The sequence below is a fragment of the Mus caroli genome, chromosome 11 (genome assembly GCF_900094665.2).
Source record: "Mus caroli chromosome 11, CAROLI_EIJ_v1.1, whole genome shotgun sequence".
NCBI classification, from domain to species: Eukaryota; Metazoa; Chordata; class Mammalia; order Rodentia; family Muridae; genus Mus; species Mus caroli.
The window spans coordinates 92,292,104-92,312,233 of record NC_034580.1 but is presented as its reverse complement, the minus strand read 5'-3'; the positions used below and the strand labels follow the sequence as shown (position 1 = coordinate 92,312,233).

General features: G+C 42.8%; 1 protein-coding gene across 3 annotated transcripts in view; it reads right to left on the bottom strand.

The window, feature by feature from the left end:
- Positions 1-20,130, bottom strand: part of Skap1 (src kinase associated phosphoprotein 1) — a 296,003-nt gene that overhangs the window by 217,705 nt on the left and 58,168 nt on the right. For all 3 annotated transcript variants that reach the window (XM_021177551.2, XM_029484146.1, XM_029484147.1), the window contains exons 3-4: positions 19,060-19,085; positions 3,703-3,804 (exon numbers count right to left, since the gene is read on the bottom strand). In XM_021177551.2, coding sequence (XP_021033210.1) covers positions 3,703-3,804; positions 19,060-19,085 — 128 coding nt within the window. The remainder of the gene's footprint in view (positions 1-3,702; positions 3,805-19,059; positions 19,086-20,130) is intronic.

The window sequence follows — 20,130 nt, the reverse complement described above, 5'->3', positions numbered from 1 at the left end:
AACGCTAAACGTAACTAAACAGAATCTCAAAGTTCACCCCAAGTTCAAGGCTCTCTATATGCCCTCCCTCAATTTTACAGGAAATTTATGCATGTTTGACCCTCAGAGGATGGCAGCATCCATCTTGCCTGTTACACATCAAGAGCTCTCGTTGTGTTTTAGATTCACTGGTTTGCAGAAACGCAAACATCATGTCGGGCTATCGTGAAGTTTCTAACACAGACTCATGCATCTGTCTCTATCTCTGCTGTTAACTGTGTCACTTGGTGGGTAGGGGTGGCTTTACCTTTCATGTGCTGATGTGAAAGACCAGAAAATCTTGGAAGATCTTAGTATTGCTAATATAATTAACTTCTCTTTTGGGAAATTCTTCCTTAGTATTTGATTTATTTGTAGACATGTGTGTACATGTGTGTGTTGTATGTATATATTTATGCATGGGTGTATACCACATGTGTGGGGATGCCTGGGGAGACGGGGGGAGAGGACCAAACTTGGGTCCTTAGGAAGAACAGTGCTCTTAACTGCTGAGCCATCTCAGCCTCTCTTTCTGTGTTTATGAAACAGTTTTCCACATTGGAATGTTCCACATGTAAGTATACTTCTTTTAACATGATTTTTATTTTCAGTGTTGCCGATACAATGCCCGGTCTCACACACAGGAGCTAAGCAAGTGTTCTTCCATGAACTATAATCCCAGATCCACCAACGCAAACCTTTACATTTCAGCTATGTTTAACACAAAAAAGAGTTGTATTTATGTGGGGTTCATGCTTGTGCATGTGTTTGTGTATGTGTGTGTTTGTGTGTGCAGGTGTGTGTGTGTGTGTGTGTGTGTGTGTGCACATGTGCACACAGTTGAACACTTGCTTCCACCACCTGATGCACATTCATGCAGAGGCCAGAGGTTGACATCAAGGGTTTTTTCTCATTGCTTCTCCACCTTACTTTTTGAGCCCGGGTCTCTCAGTGAACCTGGAGCCCACTGATTTAGCCAGAGAGCGCCAGGATCTTCCTGGTTCCCCCTCCCCGACCCTGACCACTGGAATTACAGCCATGGATTGCTCCCTGATGTAGGTGCTGGGTGTTTAAACTCAGGTCCTAACACCTGCACAGCAGACACTTTACCAAGTGAGTCATTCCCTTCACCCCCCGGGTGCTTATGAAAATATTTTAAGCATTAAATGTACTGCTTATATCATCTGAGCCAAAATATCTACAAGGCAGCTCCATCTTTAGGGATAACTTAGATGGGGCAGGAGTTACAACAGTAGCTAGGTTAGCAGCAGGGCTTCTGAAACCAACACAACAGGTACAAATCACGGTCCCCCTACCCAACAGTGGTGGGATGGGGGTGAGTTACCTCCGCCAGGTCCCAGGATTTCATTTGTAAGATGAAGGTAAATGCTAACATCTACCTCTCGGAGCTGCAGTGAGGGCTAACCGATGTATCAGAGGTGCTCAGGACACAAAGTCAAGCCACATAGGAAGTGATCAGTACCTGCCAGCTTGAATTCAGCATTTTGATTCATCTGGGATAGAATGTGAGCAGTCTCTAGGACATGGGGGCTGGGGGGGGGTAGGTAAGGACAATGTGAGCAGTCTCTTTCTAGGACACAAGTAAGTCCCAGATTGCTATGGTTTAGTTTTATAAATTTCTGTACAAATTTTACCTAAAGACCTTACCTTTTTGTGTACTGTTCTATTTATTTTAGGAACTCTCTTTTGTATGTTTTTGTTTTGCTTTGTTTTGCTTGTTGCTGGTTTGTTTATTTGTTCGTTTGCTGTCTTGGGGATCAAAACAGGCCTTGCATATGTTAGGCGAGTATCCTACACTGAGCGACAGCCCAGCTTCTAGGTTCTGGTTTTCCTAGTTTACTCTTTACCTTCAGGGTCGAGTTTTAGTTGATGCCTTTTCCAGATTCTTTCTCCTCCTATTCTTCCTCCTCTTTCTCTTCCTCATTTTTTTTTCTGAAACAGGGTCTTGCTACAGCCCAGCCTAGCCTAGAACTCAAGATCCTCCCAAATAGTTGTCTGCCAGGACCTTCAGCTCACAGTGTCCCTTCTACTAACTTGAAGCTCTACTGTGGCCTGAGAAACTAAAACACTGTAATACAGATTAATTCCTAAGGAAAGAAAGGTTTTCCCCCCAGTGAGGGCCTCGGAGCCACTCCTGAGAATAAGAAAGCCAAGCATTAACCCGGAATTCAGGAATTCATCGACATCTATTTCTGCTCCGAGGTCTTTCTGGCTTACTTATTGTGCTCTCAGCTGTATTTTGGAAAGCTGGAAATACCAAGCAGGTGACCTATGAATTAACGAAGAACCATTGTTCTGATTCTGTCAAGCATTCGATTAATCAAAGCCAAGTGGAAGGTTAGTTTCTTCACGTTTTGCACTGTTAATTTTCTACAATTATTAGTCAGCTACCAAGATAATTATTAAGCTTTCAGCCCAGTGTTTCTAGCGCAACACCTGCAGCTGAGTGGGCCTTACCAGCTTTAAGCGTGTGGGTACCACTCACTTTACTACCACAGGAAGCTCAAGCCAGACAAAAAAATATTCCTATGCAACTCAATCCATTGCTCTGAGGTGGGAGGTATCAATGTAATGAAAGAGAAATATAAGGGTCATCAAAACAGACTGAAAGAAAGCAAGTGATGAATAGGTAAAGAGAGAGAAAATAGGGACAGTACCTTCTTGAAATTTAGAAAAAAAAAAAAAAAAACCAAAACCAAACCAAAACAAAACAAAAAAAACCAAAACAAAACAAAAAAAAAAAACCCAGAAGAATTTGGATCCATAAAAAGAAACAAGGAATAATTTACCAACTTTATTCCCAGCCCCTAAGGATAATAAGTTTCCCATTTACTACTTGGTTCAGGAACATCTTCAGCCTTTCCTCCCACTGGAAAGGCATGAGAGAGTTTGATAAGAACACTGTGCACACAGAGATGCTCAAACCTCCTGCTCCTGTGGCCGGATGCCAGGAGAGCCCAGCAACCTCCCACCGCTGGGAAATCTAAGCCTGCAGCAGAAGCTGGCAGCCACCAGGCCGCAATCTCTAAACTAATAGACCTGAAATCCGTGGATATTTTTGCATTCTGTGTTGTCTGCTGTTATATATGCTTTAAAAGATGTTTATCACAACGAAATTCTCTAAGTCCTCCAATTTACAAAAATTCAAATAAAAGTGACACTGTGGGGAGATTTGCATTGAGTCCGTTTGGCTTTCCCGTGAGCAAAACCGGTTTTAGCCAGAGGTGTGTGAGTACAGGTGAGATGATACAGTAAACAGGCTCAAAGGTCTCAAATACCTCACAATAAATTAATAACCCAATTGTTGGTGAGCACGGATCCCAACTCCCGAACTCCCATGCATCTCAGTGAAGCCAAAAGATCTAAAAGGATGGGAAAAACTGGGCCCTGTGGTCTTAAAATTCCCTCATACTCTGTGAGCTTCTGTTTTACACAAAGATCAATAATGATGTCTTCCCCTGTGGAGTTAGTGTTTCTCTAAATATGTTAACTTGTGGGAACACTAAATTACCCAAGGGGATGAGCACCACAGCAAAGCAAGTAGGTGCTCTTTGCCCACCAGTGCTCACCAACACAGAAAAGCCATTGCTGGAAACCAAAGGACAAGAGGCAGAGAGGGCCACTGAAAAGGCAGGCAGGAATACCCAGAGAGGTGACACTCACCCTCGTCCTGATAATCTGACCAAAAGGATGCTTCTGACGTGAGGGGTGGGCCGTGAGTCCCACTCAGATTGTCATCAGAGCTGTCCTGGCCAAGGTCACCTCCTGAGGGTTGAGAAAGAAAATCAAGTCATCCACTGGACGTCTTGATATGCACATTTACAGGTGTCTTCAGGTGCTTGCAAAGATGGCAGCATCCCTTACTTGATGTCCGTGGCCACTCCCACTAGCACGAGAGAGATGACAGAGAACCAACTTTAAGAACCAACTTACCTGTGTGTGAAACCTTCCACACTAGCACTAAGCAACTGGTAGCATGGGAAGACCTTTCGCCACAAAAGAGTAATTTCTCTGTCACATTTAAAATGAAAACCTAGCTGTATAAATTTGTTTTCATATATTCTACATCTCTGTGAATTACCTTTACCCTGAAGGCCTCTTTTTCTTCCCATTTCTAAATGAAATGGAAGGAATGATACAAAGGCCTAATCTTCTCTACAGAATATAATGTAGCAAGGTCAGTACTCTCTCCTACCCTGAAAAATCAGAGCCGTAAACCGAGAGAACCCAGACTGGATTCTATTCCTATTGAAATCACTCCTTGTTTTGCAACCTTAATAAAGTTCGCTCTTCTAATTCTGGTTTACAGCCTGAGAGCAACCTCTCTCAGGGACTCCAAAAGCCAGAGGAAGGTAATATTTGTTCTGCAAAATGACTTTGATAAAAGGTAATGTATATACAATACTGAATTATGCAATTAAAACATCGCTAATCTCTTTCGGGTGTTTTCGACTTATGTTGAATTGTATTTTGTAGAAGTGGCCAGTGCTATTATGATGCTTTAAAAGGTTCAGGCAGAGGATGTCTGCTCACTCAGAAACCGGAAGAAAATGAAAGCATTGCAAATTGTTTTCCTTTAAAAAAAAATCCCCCAAACAGAGGTACATGCCTGCTGGTGAAGAGGCGCCGGCAGCTGCTTGGTTCATTTCACAAACATGAAAACGGGATTTTTCAACTGAATTTAATATTCTCTCAGATACTAATTTCCAAAGGAAATCACCAATGCTAATCTCAGTAAACACTGTAGTGCTTTTTGGCCCAGGATTCCAACTAGGGAACACTGAAACCAAACAACCTGCAAGGAATCTGTATTGCTTGGCTTTAAAGGTTTATTTCCTACAATTAAACTATAAGGACTGGGAGGAGATAAAATGATTTGAAAAAAAAATGACTGTGGTCTTCTCTTTCCACAAACCAGACTTGTTTTCAAATACCCAGAGCATCTGCATGCATAGGACTTTAAAATAAACTATAGAGTTTATTATAGGGGAAAAAAATTCTTCTACCTGACACGGCAGTGGCTAGCTAAAGCCTGACAAAACGTTTCCCAAGCTTCGAGCGTGTAAGCATCCCCGTGCGACTGCTATCCAATAAAAACCTCAGATACTGGACAGAGGGTTAAAACACTCAAATTTTACACCGTGGCAGAGCCGCTGAAATCACATTATCAACAAGGATGTAAATGAACTGCCTGGCTAGAAAACTGTAAGCGGACCTGCAGTAGTGAAAGGGGTTTTCATTTTGGAGGCAAATTGAAAACCTTTGTAAAAATAGTATATGTTCCAGTCAAAATTTAACATTTATAGGATATACTAAACACCTCTGTTCAGCCATCATTCTGCTTGCTTTGTATACCTGATAAAACCACCAAGTGGAGGAGCCCACCCTCTCCAGTCTAACATCTAAAAGATTATGATGACCAGGGGACATTTTTGGATTTGTTTGGGATTTGCAAAAATTGTTTTTAAATTTTTTTATATTTTGTTTTTTGTTTAGTTTTGAGACATGGTTTTTCTGTATAGTCCTGGCTATCCTGGAACCTGCTTGTGTACATCAGGTTGGTCTCCAACTCACAGAGGTTCTCCTACCCTGGCTTCCCAAGTGCTGGAACTAAAGGCACACACCACGGTGCCCATCCTTAAAATAAGTTTTATAAAAGTGTTGTGGAGATATGACATAGCTTATAGACAGCCTTCCTCTAGCCTTCCTCCGTGCCAGCTTCTTCCGTGAGTGAAATCTATCTGCCAAACCAGCAAATTAATATTGCTACGTTCAATCTTTATTTGTACTGCTTGGAACTTTTCATTACTGCCTTTCTTTGTGTTCTAAGATCCAGTCCAGCACACAGATTGGATTCACAGCTGCCTTGTCTAAAACTCTCACCCTCAACACCTGCCGGGAGCCGCCACTTGATTTATTCACTTCAGAAGTACAGTCACTTCCATGTGATCCCAGTGGTTTCGGGATAGTTACACAGGTTGACTTTAAGCAACTCCATTGCATTGGGTACCATGGGTGCCTGTGCCCCCCCCCCCCACCGTCTTCATATGCAGCAAGGAGGGATTATAGCTCAGCACTTCCTACAGAGCCTGCGTCAGCATGACAGACAGCTGCCGGTGAGGAAAACATTGAGAAATATGCCTTACACTTAAATGCGATTAGTTCTCGACGATGTCATAAGTGTTTTAGCTGTTACATCCAGTGGCTCACCTCCCTTGGGCTTGCACAGAATTGAGCCTATCACGGTGCATAAAAATAGATGCTCTGGTGTAATTAAATGATTACAACTAGTTGAGATGCATGGGTGAAAAGTTTTATAGAATTGACAATTACTGTGGTCATTTTGGATGGGCTTAAGTTAAAAGGCATGGTTTTTCCTTAAAGCGTAGTCACTCTCGTTCTCTGGACTCGTCGGCCGCTCTCGCAGTCCCCGTTCCAACTAGGATCCAGTGGGATCAGACATAAATGATCACAAGCTACAGTGACAGACATTTCCACTCAGCAGCTGAACAATTAGGGCTTTGAACTCCATCTGCTTAGAGTGGCTTTCTCACAGGCCAGCCCCTCTGCCGCTGGAGACACACTTCCCGCTGCAACTCACTCGGAATCAATATATTTCTCTATAGATATATATTCTAACACACTATATCTCCATTAATCACCTCCGCTGCCTTCAGCCTTTTCTTTTGTATTTCTAAACAAGATCTAGGGGAACTCTATCAGGGGTTCACCTGCCATTAGCTGGTAATTTGTTCCTCGATTCTAAGTGTCATAAGAATTGGGTGCTTCATCCGCTCCTTGGTATATTCAATGACAGGTTCTCCACTGGGCACCTGTGCTGAGGGCCCATCCTGGGGGTGATTTCTCTATTCTTCTTTTCTGAGAGCCACACTCAATTTCATCCATGCTTTGCAGAGTGATAAGCTGGGAGTTTCGGAGGTTGGAGCAGGAAGATGGAACAGCTCTGGATCAGGTGTAAGGTAATTATTTGCCAGGGTTTCTGTGTTGTTTGTTTTTTTATTCTGTGTTTTCATTACCGGCTAATGAGTTTTCCCCCTTAATTGGGAAACAATGGCTTGGCCACTGGAAGTTGGCTTTTGCTGCGTTGGATTCAACCAGCTGTTGCTGCTCCATAAACTTTATGGAGGAGTGAATTAAACTGCTAAAAACTTCCATCTACTAATTCAACTCCAAATGGAATCAGAGAAAAATGAACCACAACGTTCCCCTTGCAGGTCTTTGGACAACCCAGTCTAGTTCTGAACCTGCAGGTGCTATCTGGGGACACAGCCAGGGCATGGTGACAATTTTACCGAAGAGATGAAAAGAGACAGGAAAACAGGTTGAGCATTTAAAAAATTGCAATGAATTACAAGAACAAATAACATAAAACATAAAGACACGTTTTCTGCTCAATATATATATAAAGGCTCGTTAGTTTTTCTCATGTCGGTATAAGTCTCTGCCGTTTATCTCTCTTCCAATTAATTGTGAGTGTGCTCTCATAAAATCTGTTTGTCACCTGTAAGCAACCATGTGTCACATGGTTAAAAAAAAAAGTCCTGGCTTTGTTATGACTTTTTTTTTTCATGTCTTTGGATAATATATAGAAATGGAAACTAGTGTGAAATTGTAATTTTGTGTGGTTTTTGTTTTTTGCTGTTACGACTGTTGACATTAAAAAGAGAACAAGAACTTCCTGCTCCATTTGAAATTTAAGAACCCACGAGGCATGTGGCTCCCTCTTTAAACTAATAAATCCTCACTAAAATGCTATAAATAAAGTTTCCTGATCCAAATCCAGTTAGCGTTCATGCTTGGTAGCATTGATATGGCCAGCTTTTCCCAGACCAATTTAACACTAATGCAGCTCCCAAAGCTGAACTCTGGTAGTGCCACCAAAATGGCGACACCTTGTAACCTTCATCTAAGCCTCTGGATCTAAAGAAACGTGCTGTATATGGATGTGACCAGGTACGTGAACTGTTATTCACGTGTGAATATACTACTGAGCGAGCACACCTGTGACATCAAAGTCGGAGCGGGGGAGGGGAATCTGTCAATACTTGCAGTATAAATTATATACCATTTTGCACAAACTCATGCATTAGAAAACGAATGGTGTTTTCCACAGAACATCTGCGAGGCTTCACCGACTCCTAAATATCCATTTGGACTTGCGTGGTTGGTTCTTGCGATTAATCCACGGACAGTGAAGGTCTCAGATTCTTCTCTGTTCTATGTAGTCTGACTTCTTGCCCATCTTTTCCCTCCTGCTCTATCTATCCATAACTCAATGTATACATATTCTCCGCCACCCTCACCCCTCGCCTCCAAGGCCCTGGCGGTGAGTGTAACAGTACCAAATGTCATTAACTCTGCAGAATGAATGAGAGCCATCCAGCTGAAGCAAGCTTCCATCTATTACACTTTTTAAAGTTGTTCCAACTAGGTCTTCCATGACAAGTAGTCTGAGCTTGAGTTCTGAGTGCAAGTTCTCTATCTTCTGAATACTGCAATCTAATTACATGGCCACACTAAGAATAGCGCAAGAATGGAATGGTGTAAATAATAAGAAATTGAAGCAAACTGACGCTCGGAGAACAGTCACTAGGGAACACCTGTGAATCTAGCAATCCAAAGGATAGCACAGATTAATAATACTCTCAAGTGAACCAAACCAGCGAGCAGAAAACTGGAGAGGACTGGCTAAAACTGTCTTCCAAAGTAGCCCCTCCCCCGCTTTTAAAGAAAATGGTCCTTTGTGGTGCAGTTTCTCATTTTAGCCAGTAGGGTGAGCTGCAGTGCGTAGCATCAGCATAGCTCTTTCAAAAAGGGAAAGAAAGAATGGAAGACAATCATAACAGACAGACTTACAGGTAGAAACAGGGTGACACAGACAGAAAAGCATACACAGAGCCAGGGCCAGAGCCAGAGCCATCCATCCATCCATCCATCCATCCAGACAGACAGACAGACAGACAGATACACACAGTATGAACTCTTCTGCTCCTGCCCCAGTCATTTCTGGAAAATTCTGTGATCTTTAACCCTGCTTAGATTTTTGGATAAGGGCTCCTGTATGTTAATAAACTGAAGGGCTGGCAGCAACAGACACAACGAGATAATTGTATATGTGACAACACACACTTCATAAAGCAACCTACAGTCTGTCATTGGCTGTTCCAGCCTTACTGGAGCACATTCCACTGCCTGCTGTTGTTCTCACTGGTACCAAAATGGAACCTGCTGAGTTAGAATATTTTCACTACTAATGAGATCTTGACAGAATTTTTAAAAACTGTGTGAATCTGCATTTGGCGGTACACAGATAAACACAATTATGTTGATTGTTCAGCCGCTAGGCAACCGTAACCCAGAATTACTGGTCTGTGGTTGCTTTCTTTGGACCACTCTATTCTCTGTCTTCACTCTTACTGAAAGCTATTCAACTTCTTTTCAGCATGAGTTAATTTGCAGGAGACAGTCAGCTACAATACTGAATGGAACGACTTGCTGTATTCTGAACTTTATACAGGCTCTAGACTAAGCTCTTCAGGTGTACCCCCTGAGACATGTTAGTATCCCAGAAAGGATACAGATGAAGAAACCGTGATATAGAAATAAAACAACTTGACAAATTACCCAAAGTTCAGAAGTGACTGGAAGTGGGAAAGCCAGGCTTTGACCCCGCCCTGTCTGATTCTAAAGCTCTGCCCTAACCCACTGACTCCAAGGCTTCGTGCTTTCTAAATCATGATCATCATGCAAAGGCAAAGAATACTGAATGACAGCCAGCAACGTGAGCTTACAGGAGCGATTCCACTCCACGTGTGACTAGGAAGGAAGCAGCCTCATTCTCAGTTCAAATGTATAGTTCTTCATTGCTGGGGTGGCTTTTTAAAATATCTTTTTCTTTTTTGCAAGGATTCCATGCTCACAAACTGTAATACAACTATTTCAGGCCTAGTCAGATCAATATGCTGAATTTTTGAAGTATTTTTCTGTACAATCACATGGAATTGTGGGCATTTTGACCCTGCAACACAGATAAAAAGCTCAAGTGGCCCATACCTAAGAGCAGCTTGGAATCTGCCACTTCTCTTCTTGGAATCACCATGCTTTAAGTATTCTAGTAGGAAAGTTGCTTGAAAACATAGAAGTCCACATTTTGTTACTGTTGGGTTTTTTTTGTAATCCCAGTTCATTCCAGGGTCTATTATGCTCCATGACTTAAGACATCTCTTGAAATGATCAGGCCAGTTCCATTTCCAGTGTCTTTTGCTAAAAAAGAGTGAGATGGGCTGGAGAGATGGCGCTTGCCACTCCTAAAGGAAACCTGAGCTCAGTTCCCAGCACCCACATGGTGGCTCACAACTTCCTGTAACTCCAGTTCTAGGGTATATAGCGCCCTCTTCTGGTTTCTGCAAGCTCCTGCATATTCATATAAATTGATGCAGGCTCATACACATGTATATAAATAATAAATCACTTTAAAAAAAAGAATGAGATATTACTTTTTTCAGGCCACTGCTGGATCTGAGCCCAAGGGATAAGGATGAAACAGTGAACACTAAGGACTAGAGTTTGGGTAAGAGTCAGGAGCCTGAAAATGCAAAGCAGCTTTTGACATACAGTAGAGAGGTGAGTTATCTCTGTGACTAATGCAGACCTCCAGTAACCACCAAGGCTGTAATGGAAAACTGACAAGATCCCAACTCCTGTGCCCCTACCAAGATTAAACAGAGATTCCTGCTCATGCATGCAACACCGCACCTGTACGGTCAGTCCTTAACAAGTCAGCCCTCCCGCAAACAGCATTGTCAACTCAGTGTTCAGTCCCCTGAACCAGAAGTTTCAGATGGAACATCTCCCTGTCATTTTTACTGAAGCATTGTTAGCACAAACAGAGTGTATAAATCTTAAGGGTAAGAGGCATCCGTTGGTTATCCTGCAGCCAGAGGCTTTCTGGTAAAGGAAAGAATATTCCGTTGTCTGGTCCCTTAAGAGTTAATCCAAATGGACTGTCAATCACCTAGACAGGAGAGTACCCCACAGGACCCCATCTATTTGAGACACTTTAAAAAATAATATAAGGCCTCAACCCTACACAAAGAACCGCAGGCAGCTACAAAATGCTGAGAGCAGGAGAAACGATCCTCTCCAGGGAAGAGCACACCAGACGGTTATCAGCACCAAACAGTCAGCCCTGAAACAGACACAGGAGTAACGTTGTACAGACTGAGATGGTTATATTTAAGAATATATTCGGATATATACATACACATGTATCAGCAATTGATGAGTACACACATGCAAATGCATGATAGATAGATAGATAGATAGATAGATAGATAGATAGATAGATAGATAGATATCAGATAGATAAATAGATACATAGATAGATGGTAAATAGATGATAGGCAGATAGATAGATAGATAGATAGATAGATAGATAGATAGATAGACAGATAGATGGTAGATAGAAAGATGATATAAAGATGGATAGGTAGACAGACAGATAAATAGACAATAGACAGACAGATGGATAGATAACCGATAGATAGATAGATAGATAGATAGATAGATAGATAGATAGATAGATGTAGAATTTAAAGCTTCTAAGTTTAGGAAGATATTTATGGTTGGCTAGGTGGATGGATAGATGGATGGATGGATGGATGGATGGATGGATGGATGGATGGATGGGTGCATGGATGGACTGAGACACAGTCCCATCATGTAGCCCAGTCTGGCTTAGAACATCTGATCTCCTACCTCAGTCTCCCAAGCACTGGGACTGCAGGTGTGTAACACTACATCCGGCCAGAAAACATCTTTTTAGAGATGAGTTACGATCGGTAACCTTTCCAGGCTGGCAAGTGTGTATTACATTCAGATCAGCTGACAAAGGCAGAGAGGGTTCACAAGATTGGTTTTTCCCCTCTTGACCTCAGTAGAGTCAGCAGTAACTGCAAGTTTGATTTTATGCATCATATAAATCTCCTCGCCCATAACATAAATGTCCTTTTCCTGTTAGTGACACCTCAGCCACCCTGGTTGTGAGCCTCCTGACGGGCATACTGGGAGGCAAAGCTGGGTCCTCTGCAAGGGCAGGAAGTGCTCTTAACTGCTGTGCTATCTTTCCAGTATCAAGCTAGGTTTGCTTGTTTCTTTGGGGGGGGTGACTTTTTCTTTTGTCTCAATATTTTCTACTCCAGAATACACATTTAGAAGGAACATAAAAATCTTGGAATGTACCGATTTCAAAACGGAAAAAAAAAAAAAAAAAGATGGGGCTGGAGAGATGGCTCAGTAGTTATAAGCTCTAGGTACTCTCCCAGAGGACTCAGGTTCAATTCTCAGCATCCACATGGTGGCTCATTACAGTCTGTAACTCTAGTTACATATGGGGGTCTAATATCCTCATCTGCCCTCTCTGGGCACCAGGCACGCACATTGTTTCGCTGTCGGAATACAGACATATATCTTCACTTTAAAAAAAAAAAATCCAATTCTCTTGGACAGTGAAATTAGTAAACTAATTTCAAAGTGAATGATTTCATTTGAAAACCTGAACAGTAGATGCAAAAGAAAGGAAAATATTTGAAAAGGTATCAAAGTTGAGTACTAACTTCAAAGCCAGCTTGTGTGTGTATCCTCTTCCTACAGATTAATGTGTTAAAAATGCAGCTAATATGGAAAGGTGGGGGGAGTGCCCCCAAAGAAGTCAGGGCATAAAACCTGTCAAGACTGTTGATGCTAAAAGGCTGGACCAAAGCCAAAGGCAGGGGCGTTAGTTCTGAGTGTATTTCCCTCATTAATCCCCCAGGAGACATAGAAAACATGCTAGAAGAATCCCCTTTTAAAAAGTAGCCTAGGTTAGGACAGTCACTGTCTGTAACCAGTGCCCGTGTTTATAAAACACCAGCATTCCAGAGAGAGTGGTAGAAAGACACTCACCAATAAATTACAAATACTGTAAATGCAGACTTTTTCTTACATTTGCAAACACATCATAAATTTGGACTGTGTTTCTTTGTATAAATCCTTCTTAAGACTGTGCTTAAAGCCCCTTGGCATGGAGGCAAAGAGCATTTTCATAAATAGAACTTAGTAAAGTCACAGCACACTCCATTAATTCAAAAACACTTCTCCAAGACTTCAAAGGTAATCCTACCCCCAGCCCCTCCGTGTAAAGATGGTGTTTCCTCGCTGTTTTCCGGCTCTGCTTCTTGTAGTTGTCAGAGCTACACATCTCAAGTCTGTGGTGGTTGGGGGTAAGAAGTGAAGCTGTATGCGTGGTCTTTTCCCACATGCTTCAGACGTTGTACGAGCAATAGGCCCATCAGTTGAACACTCGCTATAGGCTTACTGGCAAGAATTGTGTTCTCTTGCCCTATGACTGTAAACCTCACAGAGGCGTGTGTGTGCTTACAGGGTCCCAGGGCACGGCTCAGCTGGAGTAGACCGGTTTTATGGAAAGATAAGAAACATTTATTATTAAAGCTCTGCACACGCATCCTCATGCTCAGCTTTATTTTGATATATATGAAATAATCCTTGTTGTCTCTTTAAAGCCCCACTCGCTACCACAAGGCAGGCACCGTTCTCCGGTTATCATGTTATTAGAACTCAGGACAGTGAAGCCATAATAGTGAGACTGTATGGAAGAGCAAATGGATGCTTCCAGAAGTTAAAGGGCTTGACAACCCTCATGGAGCTTTTATGAAGACCTGGGCTTCCAACTCAAATCTGCTTCAAACCCGTGTTCTTCCCATGTAAAGCATGAACGTGAAATAAAACAGAGGGGGCAAGCAGTTCATTGCTTGTGTGTTTTTACATCTAGCTACATGAACGTATGCAATAATCTACTGGGCCTCATGATAGAATAAAATAACCTTTATGTTTTAATAAACCTCAAGACGATTCCTTTTGGCAGTTCTGGGGACCAAACCCAGAGCCCGAGCTGCACTAGGCAAGCACTGTACATCCATAGCCTAAGGATTATAAACATGTGCAAAAACAGACAAAGCGAGGGCTGGCAAGACAGCTCAGTGGGTAAAGGTACATGCTGGGCAAATCTGGTGATTTGAGTTTGACATGTGGATGTATACACACACACACACACACACACACACATACACACATGCACATACACACGCACATACATGCACACATACTCATGCACACATGGACCAATATAAAAGAGGAACTCACTTCATAGAGTTGTTCTCTGACCTCTGCTTGTGCTATGTCACATACATGTCCACATTTATACACACAATACTGAATAAATACGTCTTTTTAAAAAATAGACTACTTTTTGAAAACATTATTTTATTGGTTGTGTATAGATATTTTTGCCCATATGTATACCTGTGTACCGTGTATATGCATGGCCTGGTGCAAGTGGAGGCCAGGAGAGGGTGTAGTTTCCCCTGGACTAGACTTACAGATGGTTTTGAGCCATTATGTGGGTTCTCAGAACCAAATCTCAAACCTTTAGGATGAGAGCAGCTAGAGCTCTTAAACCACTAAGCTATTTCTCTAGCCCTTAAAGGAAATTTCAAAATAATAATTTCAAAATAGTCTCACTGGCTTTCACAAAGTTTTTATTTAAGTATTGTGACATCTGTTTTACACTCTGGGTCCCTGATACGAAATTCAGCTAATGTTCAAAAAATATCTTTGTGACAATAAATTTTGAACTATATACATTATACCTTCTACAAAAAATTTTGATTTATTGCATTAAAACTGTCAATAATTAATTCATCTTATAAAAAGAGAGAGCAAAACAAAATGAAGGAAATCGGGTTGGGCCGTGACTTATGATGGATCTTGTCATCAAACCTGAAGGTCAAAGCAGAGTGTCGTTTAGACAGCCAGTTAACATCATCTTTTAGATTCTGATGGCTACAACATGAACAACTCCACGGCAAACTCCTCACAGCTTTCCTTTGTAACTAAAGGAAAATTTCAATCTAAAACAATGCTTTTTGTTGTTGTTTTGTTCATTTGTTTGTTTTGGCTCAGTGTGTAGTTCCGTGACATGTGGAAGGCCCTGGACTCAATCTGCAGCATCACACAAAATAGTAACAAAGATGGTGAAAGGAAGGATAAGAAGGGGGAGGAGGAGGAAGGGGAGGAGAGGAGGGAGGAGGGAAGGGAGGAAAGACAGAAGGAAGGACAGGAGGGAAGGCAGTAGGGAGAGGGAGAGGAGGAGAGACAGAAAGAAGGAAAGAAGGAGGGACAAGACAGGAAGAGGGAGAGGAGGAGGGGCAGGAAGGGGGGGGAGGAAGACAAGAGTCGTGTTCAAAGTAAGCTGCCTTATATTATTGCAATTATCTGAAATCCTAGAACCAAGTCTTTTCATGTTTCTCAGTGATACTTAACCTCATCAAGAGAGTTTTTCTAGGTTGGTGAGATGGCTCAGCAGGTAAGCTTGCAAGCTTGCTGCTAAGTCTGCCAACCTGAGCTCAAACTACCAAACCCACATGGTGGAAGGAGAGAACCCATTCCTGCAAGTTGTCCTCTGACCTCCACCATGGCACGTGTGTGTGTGTGTGTGTGTGTGTGTGTGTGTGTGTATACGCATGCACACTGACACACACATACACACATACACTATATAGATAGATGGATTAGATAGAAGAATGAATGGATTAAATGGATAGATATTTTTAAAGTACAAAAAAGGACCTGTTCTGTTTATTTTTTTTCTTTACATTAAAGTGATAATTCTTAGGATTGTATTTTCCTCTTAGATGATGTTGGGTAAAAAACAACTTCCTCTGAGACTGAAGCATGCCACCTTGCTAAGAAGCTCCTTAAGGCAACTCAGAATAGCTTCAGGAAGTCCCTGAAACTGACTAGATTCACTAGGCCCCTCCCTCCCAGAGGAAACAAGCCAAGCTGCAAACAAGACTCTCAGACAAACCAGGGTGAGAAAAAGATTCAGCCCAGCCAAGCTGCCTGGAAGGGGTTTAGACAGACTGAAACACCTAGAAAGAACACTCTAACTGATTGAGCTGACTGCAGGCTGTACAGTGGGCTCCAGGTTCCCATCCTTTTGAGCTGTCACCATGCTGGGGTGATGCAGCTGTCTTTGAGTCATTTCTGCTCCTGTAAGTAACTCTTCGCCCATATTCCTGTAAGTGACCCCAATAAAACTCATGGTTCACCAAGTTAGACTTTGGTGGCATTGATACGTTGGTCTGTCATGGTCTCCCTATCTGGGGTGAGTAGACATGTGTGCAGTGCCTCCTGAGGAGTTTGTCACCCACAGATTAATCACTGAGGAAGGTGACAGTGGGTCAACAAGGAGAGGGTGAAAATGGATGGGAAGATTTAGCGCCATTATTAAAAACACACTGCTAAGAAAAGCTGAACATGGTAGTGCTCACCTATAATCTCAGCCTTGAAGATGTTGAGGCAAACAATTGGCAAGTTCCAGGCCCCCCTGGGCTATGCATTTACTTCAAGTCTAGCCTGACTACACAGTAAGGTCTTTATTCAAAAATAAAGTGATTTCTTAAAAAAAAAATTACTTAACAATATTTTTAGGCAATGTAAAGTATGAGATCATCACATTCGTCTCTTCACACTGGAGTCAGCCCATTACTACCTCGTTTTCCAGGGCTTTCTAGATTCTTCTGCCGTGCCGGGCATGGTCACACACCTTTGATCTTAGCACTTGGGAGGCAGAAACAGGTAGGCCTCCGAGTATGAGGCTAGCCTGGTCTACGTAAACAAACAAACAAGATGTCTGCCAGTCTCTTGCACACCCATGTTCTTTTCATCCTGTCCAGGTCACACCTGGGATAGACCAGTTATTATCCCCATCCATCACAATCAGTTAAGAACTAATCAAACGACTTCCTTCTCTCCCTCACCCCACGTCTGTAGGAGAAGCAAGGCTCTGGGCCTCTGGGTTGGCCATTCCTCAGTTTACTTCCTGAGGAGTTTTCCTCTGTGTTTCCCCCATCATTGTCCTTGAGTGTTGGATGTGCCTGAAGTACCGCTATCCTAAGACTCTGGTGAGATGTGGCTGTGTTCAGCTCCCGAGCCTCTCCTATGCCGAGCCCCAAAATGATTTTCTCCTCTCAGTACACTTCTATACCATGCTTCTGACACTAATTCCTTTCTTTTCCTTAGGAAATTAGTTCTACTTGCTCTCAGCGTTCTGTCCATTTCCAACACTTTGCCACCATGCCCTGCCCCCTGCGGGGTTTGGTTAACACTTGTTAAACCCTGAAGTAGAGGGCGAGACTCTGAATTTGTCTCACATTCTACCAAGGATGCATCACTTCCTACCACTCCATCTAGGGTCTCAGTGTAGTCATGCCAGTCAGGTGATTACACGGGAGGCTGCCTTTAACTAACACAAAATGAAAAAATAAAAAAATAAAAAAATAAAAAAATAAAAACAACTTTTCAAACATGATTTTTATATTAAAACATGATTCTTGCATTTACTAAATCTAGCTTTTGTTGGGTATGATGGCACGCATCTTTAGTCCCAGCACTTGGGAGGCAGAAGCTGGGAACGTTCTGTAAGTTTGAGGCCAGCCTGGTTATAGAGAGAATTTTAGGACAGCCAGACACACATGAAGAGATCCTGTCTCAAAAAAAATTTTTTTAATATTTTAAAAAATTAAAATTAAATTAAAAAATTAAAACATAATGTTGGCTTCCAAAGAAAGCCTTATGAGGACTGAAAATACGTTACAGCAGAATATGAAGTCAGAAAGTAAAATTTTAGTAAAATTAATACCATTTGGGCTAAAGAGATGGCTCAGTGGATAAAGTACTAACTGTAAGCAGGAGGACCCAAGTTCAGATCTCCAGCACCAATGTAACAGCTAGAGTGGGAGGGATGAACTTCAGGTTGGATGGGAGACCCTGCCTCAGTAAATAAGACAGAGACAGCTAAGGAAGACACCCAAGGTCAGTCTCAGACACTGACAGACAGACAGACAGACAGACAGACAGACAGACAGGCACACACACACACACACACACACACACACACACACACACACCTAGTACAATCACTGAACTCTAAGTTCCTGGAAGCAATAAGACTCAGTTCGATGGGGTACACAGAGCTAGTAGGACAATAAGTGATCCTGGAAATGGCCTGGGGTTTAAAGGTCGTAGTGCCGACCAATTCATAGAGCATTCCATAAGCGTGATGCAAAACTCTGCCACTTTCTGAGGAAGTGAAAACTTCCTGGTCTTCTAACTTGAGAGAAGGAACCCCCAGGAAGCTGCCTCAGTGGCCCTCCTCCACCATCTCAGCGAGGAGGAGAGCAAACGGAGCTGCGCATGCCCACTCCCAGTATTGGAAGTTTCAAACATTCCAACTTTGAACCTTTTACAAATGTGTCCTAATCTCATCCTTTATTTTTAATTTTGCACACAGCTGTCTGGCGTGCTTCTCAGAACCGCGCCAGATGCTGGGTTCATCACGAAAAGGCAGGAAAACAATGCTCGAGAAGCAATTAGAAGCCGCGAGGCTGCAGCGAGGCTCATATTAAAATGTGATAGCGCTGTTCTAGTGGGAATTCCAACATGGCTCCAGCTCTGACATTTCTCGGCTGCCAGACAGTCTGTGTGGAAGGACACGGTGATGGAGGATAGAACACATGAGAATTTATTTCTGGGGCAAATGAAGGATTAGCCGAGTTGGAACCCACCCAAGGATTTTATTATGGACTCGGCCACTGTTGTATTTGAATGTTGCAGGATCCTGTTGGCAGCTAACACAACTCAAGGAATGAAGGCACATTATTGCTCTTCTTCCGTAAAATAATCCAGCAGCCAGGCCAGGCATGGCGCCTCTCGTTGCTGAAATAGCAGGGCAGGGGGGCCCAGTGGGGTGAAGGTTAATTAAACACTCCACTGACTTTGCTCAGAAATGGCTAGTCATGCTCTGTGGAGAGACTCACAAGATACAGTGAGATCACGGACACATTCTTAATATAAAACTACGTATGGTTAAGGAGTACTCACCTTGGGGCTGAAAATCCCAACAGTACCTAAAATACAAGAGGGAAGAGTGGAGGTCAGTCAAACTTGAACGTTTCAATTTTGGTTAATATACCATGTCTGTAAAACGAAACCAAAAAAGCTTGCTAGACAGTTCATCGGCAACCAGAGCTTGGCTTTGTTTTAAGAAAAGCAAGTTGCCCTTGATGTTTTCAAGATTCTTAATGGCTTAAAAGCCGCATCAATGTGCTGCAACGACTCAGCAAAGTGTCTTTTTAAAATTGGGGCTGGGGACGGGTGGGGGGGGGTTGGAGAGGTGGCTCAGTGGTCAAAAGCACTGACTGCTCTTCCGGAGGACCGGGGTTAAATTCCCAGCTCACATATATCCACGAGTCCAGTTCCAGGGCTTCTGACACCTTCCCATAGATATACATGCAGGCAAAACACCAATGAGCATAAAATAAAAATAAATCAAAACAAAACAAAAAAATGGCGATGACCTAGGGAGGAATGCTCATGGTGGCTCACAGGTTGAACAAGGATGGCTCTTTACCAAGATACCTGTCCTGGGCATCACAGCACCCTACCACCACCGGCCTGGGCAGCAAACCCCAGCCGTACTCCTGTTGTCAAATCACCCAAGCCCCAGGACCAAGAACACTTCCTCAGTTGCATTCACTTCCAAAGTGTACAGGTGAGCTCCAGATGGACGGACGGACGGTAGAGTCACAGTTGTTTCACATTAGTAGTGGAGGAGCCAAGAAATGGAACACGCCCGTGTACTTTCTCCCACCCTCTGACTGTGAAGTGGTTGGCCAGAGTGATAACCCTTGAGGTCTTAAGCAGTGAACAGCCATGACGGAAGGGACCACTTGTAAATCATTTTCTGTGGCACCTGACATACATTTTCCCTCCAACAGAAACAATGTCACTTATGATGGTTACCCACAAAAGCCTATTTAGTGCCTTCACAGGAAACTTACATTATTCTGTATTGATTTTCCTCTAGGGGATAGCCGCCCTTCCTCTCAGCTTGGCCCTTCCCATCAGCCCGTGTGCTCTTGTGAAATGAAGCACACCCTCGCCTCATCCCTT